This window comes from Bidens hawaiensis, unplaced genomic scaffold (genome assembly GCF_021521415.1).
Source record: "Bidens hawaiensis isolate Kalapana, Puna unplaced genomic scaffold, B.hawaiensis_p1.1 tig00007857_1, whole genome shotgun sequence".
NCBI classification, from domain to species: Eukaryota; Viridiplantae; Streptophyta; class Magnoliopsida; order Asterales; family Asteraceae; genus Bidens; species Bidens hawaiensis.
Window position 1 is genome coordinate 138,695 of NW_027491544.1, and position 3,032 is coordinate 141,726.

The window sequence follows — 3,032 nt, forward strand, 5'->3', positions numbered from 1 at the left end:
GGAATATGTGGTTGAGATAAATCTGGCAAAAAAGTCAAAGTAGGAGAGAGAATAAAGATGTAACTAATTACACTAACTTTTACGTCCGTTACATATGCTGATGGGCTGTCTGAATTAGCGACAGAAGCTGTCGTTGTTTCTGTTTCTGAATTTGGCGACAAAGCTGAATTTTCGTCGCTAATGCTGTTGTTTCCCTTAGGCTCGGTTACAACTTGCCCAACACCAGTATCAATAATCCCATTCCAATCAACCCAAAATAAACCCGGTGCTAGCTCCGTTTCTTCATTGGTTTGACCCGAATTAGACCAAACCCACGTCTTCTTCTCGTCAAAACCACATCACGAGCTATCACAACCTTCTGGGTATTCGGATCAAACAACCGGTAAGCTTTGGACCCGGTCTCAACTCCGATATGCACTAAAATCCTCGAACGATCGTCGAGCTTCTTCAAGTGAGTGCCCACTATCTTTGCCTACGCCACACAACCAAATACTTTAAGATGAGCAATATTCGGTTTCTTTTGTTTTAGCATCTGTATGGCGTTTTCTCCTTTAGGACACGAGTAGGAATCCGATTCTCGATGTACGTTGCATGTCGGATTGCCTCACCCCATAAGTAATTCGGAACACCCATTGCTTTTAACATACTCCGTGTCATCTCCAATAAGGTTCGGTTCCGTCTTTCAACCACCCCGTTTTGTTGAGGTGTGTATGGTGCCGTTAGATATCTTCAAATGCCTTCCATGTCAGAAAACTGGTTGAACTCACGTGAGGTAAACTCACCACCTCGGTCGGTACGAAACGTCTTGATCTTTTTCCCGACATCACTTTCAACCAATTCCTTAAACTTCTTAAAAGCTTCAAACGCCTCATCTTTAGCCTTCAACAAATACGTCCAAACAAATCGTGAGTAATCATCGATTAAAACAAACACGTACCTGTTACCTGCTATTGTTGGAGGGGTAATCGGTCCACACAAATCACCGTGCACAAGTTTTAGGGCTTGAGTCGCCCTAAACACCGCCGAATTAGGAAAGGATTGCCTCATTTGCTTCCCGACCAAACAAGATTCACATAACTTGTTTTCATGGGTAACGCCATGCATTCTTTCAACCATCTCCCTTCTGGCCATTAGCTTTATCGACTCAAAGTTCAAGTGGCCAAGCCTAGCATGCCACAACCAACTTGTTTCTTCAATTCGGCTAAGTAAACAAACCGGTTTACCAATCTTTAATTGTATCCGGTATAGCCGATTAGGGGAACGAGTCACCTTCATCAATAACCTACCTTGCCCATCATGCATCATAAGGTAGTTATCTTTTATATGAATATCACACCCGTGTTCTGAGGCTTGACCGAGACTAATAATATTGCTTCGAAGACTCGGTATAAAATAAACATCCATTAGCAAACGATGTTCACCACTTTTAGCCTCAAATAAAATCGACCCCTTACCGTTTATGTCAACATAAGAGTCATCCCCAAACTTAACCTTTCCCGTGACATGATTGTTAAGTTTAGAAAAGAAAGACATGTTACCCGTCATGTGGTTACTCGCACCGTTGTCCAAATACCATTCATCACCATCTTTGGACTCGTAGTTTTCGAGTATAACCTTCTTTTCATTCAAGAACACCGTTTCCTGAACACTCTTCATCATAAACAGTGCCGGATCCCTTGCCTCGGATGCTTCAGCTAACTTTGCTTCACCTTGAACTTTTTCTTTTCGGTTGGGACACTTATGGACAAAGTGTCCAAACTCATCACATCGATAACATTGAACCTTTGAGAGGTTCCGGGTTTTGCCCTTTTGTTCACGGTTTTCCCGGTTCATGGCGTTTTCTTGATGACCACGGTTTTGACTTGACCTGCGACCACCTCGTCCTCGCCCTCCTCCACGTCCACGTCCTCCACCAGTGGACTCACGATCAATGTACCGACTACTTGAGGATTCAGACTTTTGAAACATAAGCTTACCTTGAGTTTCGGAATGCATGTCTTCTTCCCGAATCCGCTCCTCGTATGCTTTTAAACATCCCACCACGTCTTCAAACCCAACAGTTTTGAGATCCAAATTTTTTCAAGAGATACAACAATTTGAATAAACTTCTTTCGGGATAGACTTGAAAGGAACTTCTTGACCATCTTAGTTTCCTCGATCGTCTCTCCTAAACTCGCCGCCTTCGACGCCTTACACAAGAGTTTCGTCACAAACTCATCAATGGTCTCCGTCTCTTTCATCTTCATACCATCAAACTCGTTCATGAGAGTTTGCAATCTTGCCTCCTTAACCCGATCAGCCCCCAGATTACGCGTCTTAATCGCGTTCCAAATCTCCTTGGCCGAATCAAGATTACCCACTTGCATGATTGTTTCTTCCGAGATCGACTGATAAATCAACGCAATCGCGATGTTGTTTTTATCTTCATCGGTTGCACCCGGATCAATGGTATCCCAAACCTTATGCACGTTCAAGAGTACCTTCATTCGAATAGCCCATACCGTGTAATTGGTAGAGGTAAGCATGGGACTTTGGAATGCATTCGGGTTCCCGCTCGTCTTTATTGTTCCTTTATCACTCATCGTTCTTCGTCAAACTCTAACCGCAAAAACTATCGATCCAATTTTAATTAAACCAAGAGACAAAAAGAATTAAACCACTATGTTTATTCCTTTGGTTTTCAGTTTTTCTTTCCGCCCTTCCTTCTAGTCGGAACAAAATAATAATAAATAATCAACATTAACAACCACAATCCTTTTCTGTTTCAATTTGACGTGGAAGTGTGGCACTAAAAAGAATTCCTTGTTTCAATCAACTGTGGGTGTAAATGCAAAGTACCACCTTTTTGCCTCTTGAGTTTCGATCGACGACGGTATTACTTTTTTTTAATGGCTCTAGATACCAATTCAAGAACGAATTGATAACGCAAACACAAACGAGCACACAATATTTAGGGTAAACCTCACGTATTATTATACTCAAGAAACTAGCACAAAACTTGAATGCAATAAACCCTCTCACAATACCATAAC

At 42.1% G+C, this 3,032-nt stretch overlaps 1 protein-coding gene across 1 annotated transcript; it reads right to left on the bottom strand.

Moving 5' to 3' along the window:
- Positions 1-2,027: 2,027 nt before the first annotated feature.
- On the bottom strand, positions 2,028-2,582 carry LOC143636268 (uncharacterized). Its single transcript, XM_077103911.1, has one exon. It carries the CDS (start codon positions 2,580-2,582, stop codon positions 2,028-2,030), a length of 555 nt encoding a protein of 184 aa, XP_076960026.1.
- Positions 2,583-3,032: the final 450 nt, after the last annotated feature.

What these genes read in the sequence shown, in the direction of transcription:
- LOC143636268 (XM_077103911.1), bottom strand. Translation starts at nt 2,582, where the DNA reads ATGAGTGATAAAGGAACAATAAAGACGAGCGGGAACCCGAATGCATTC.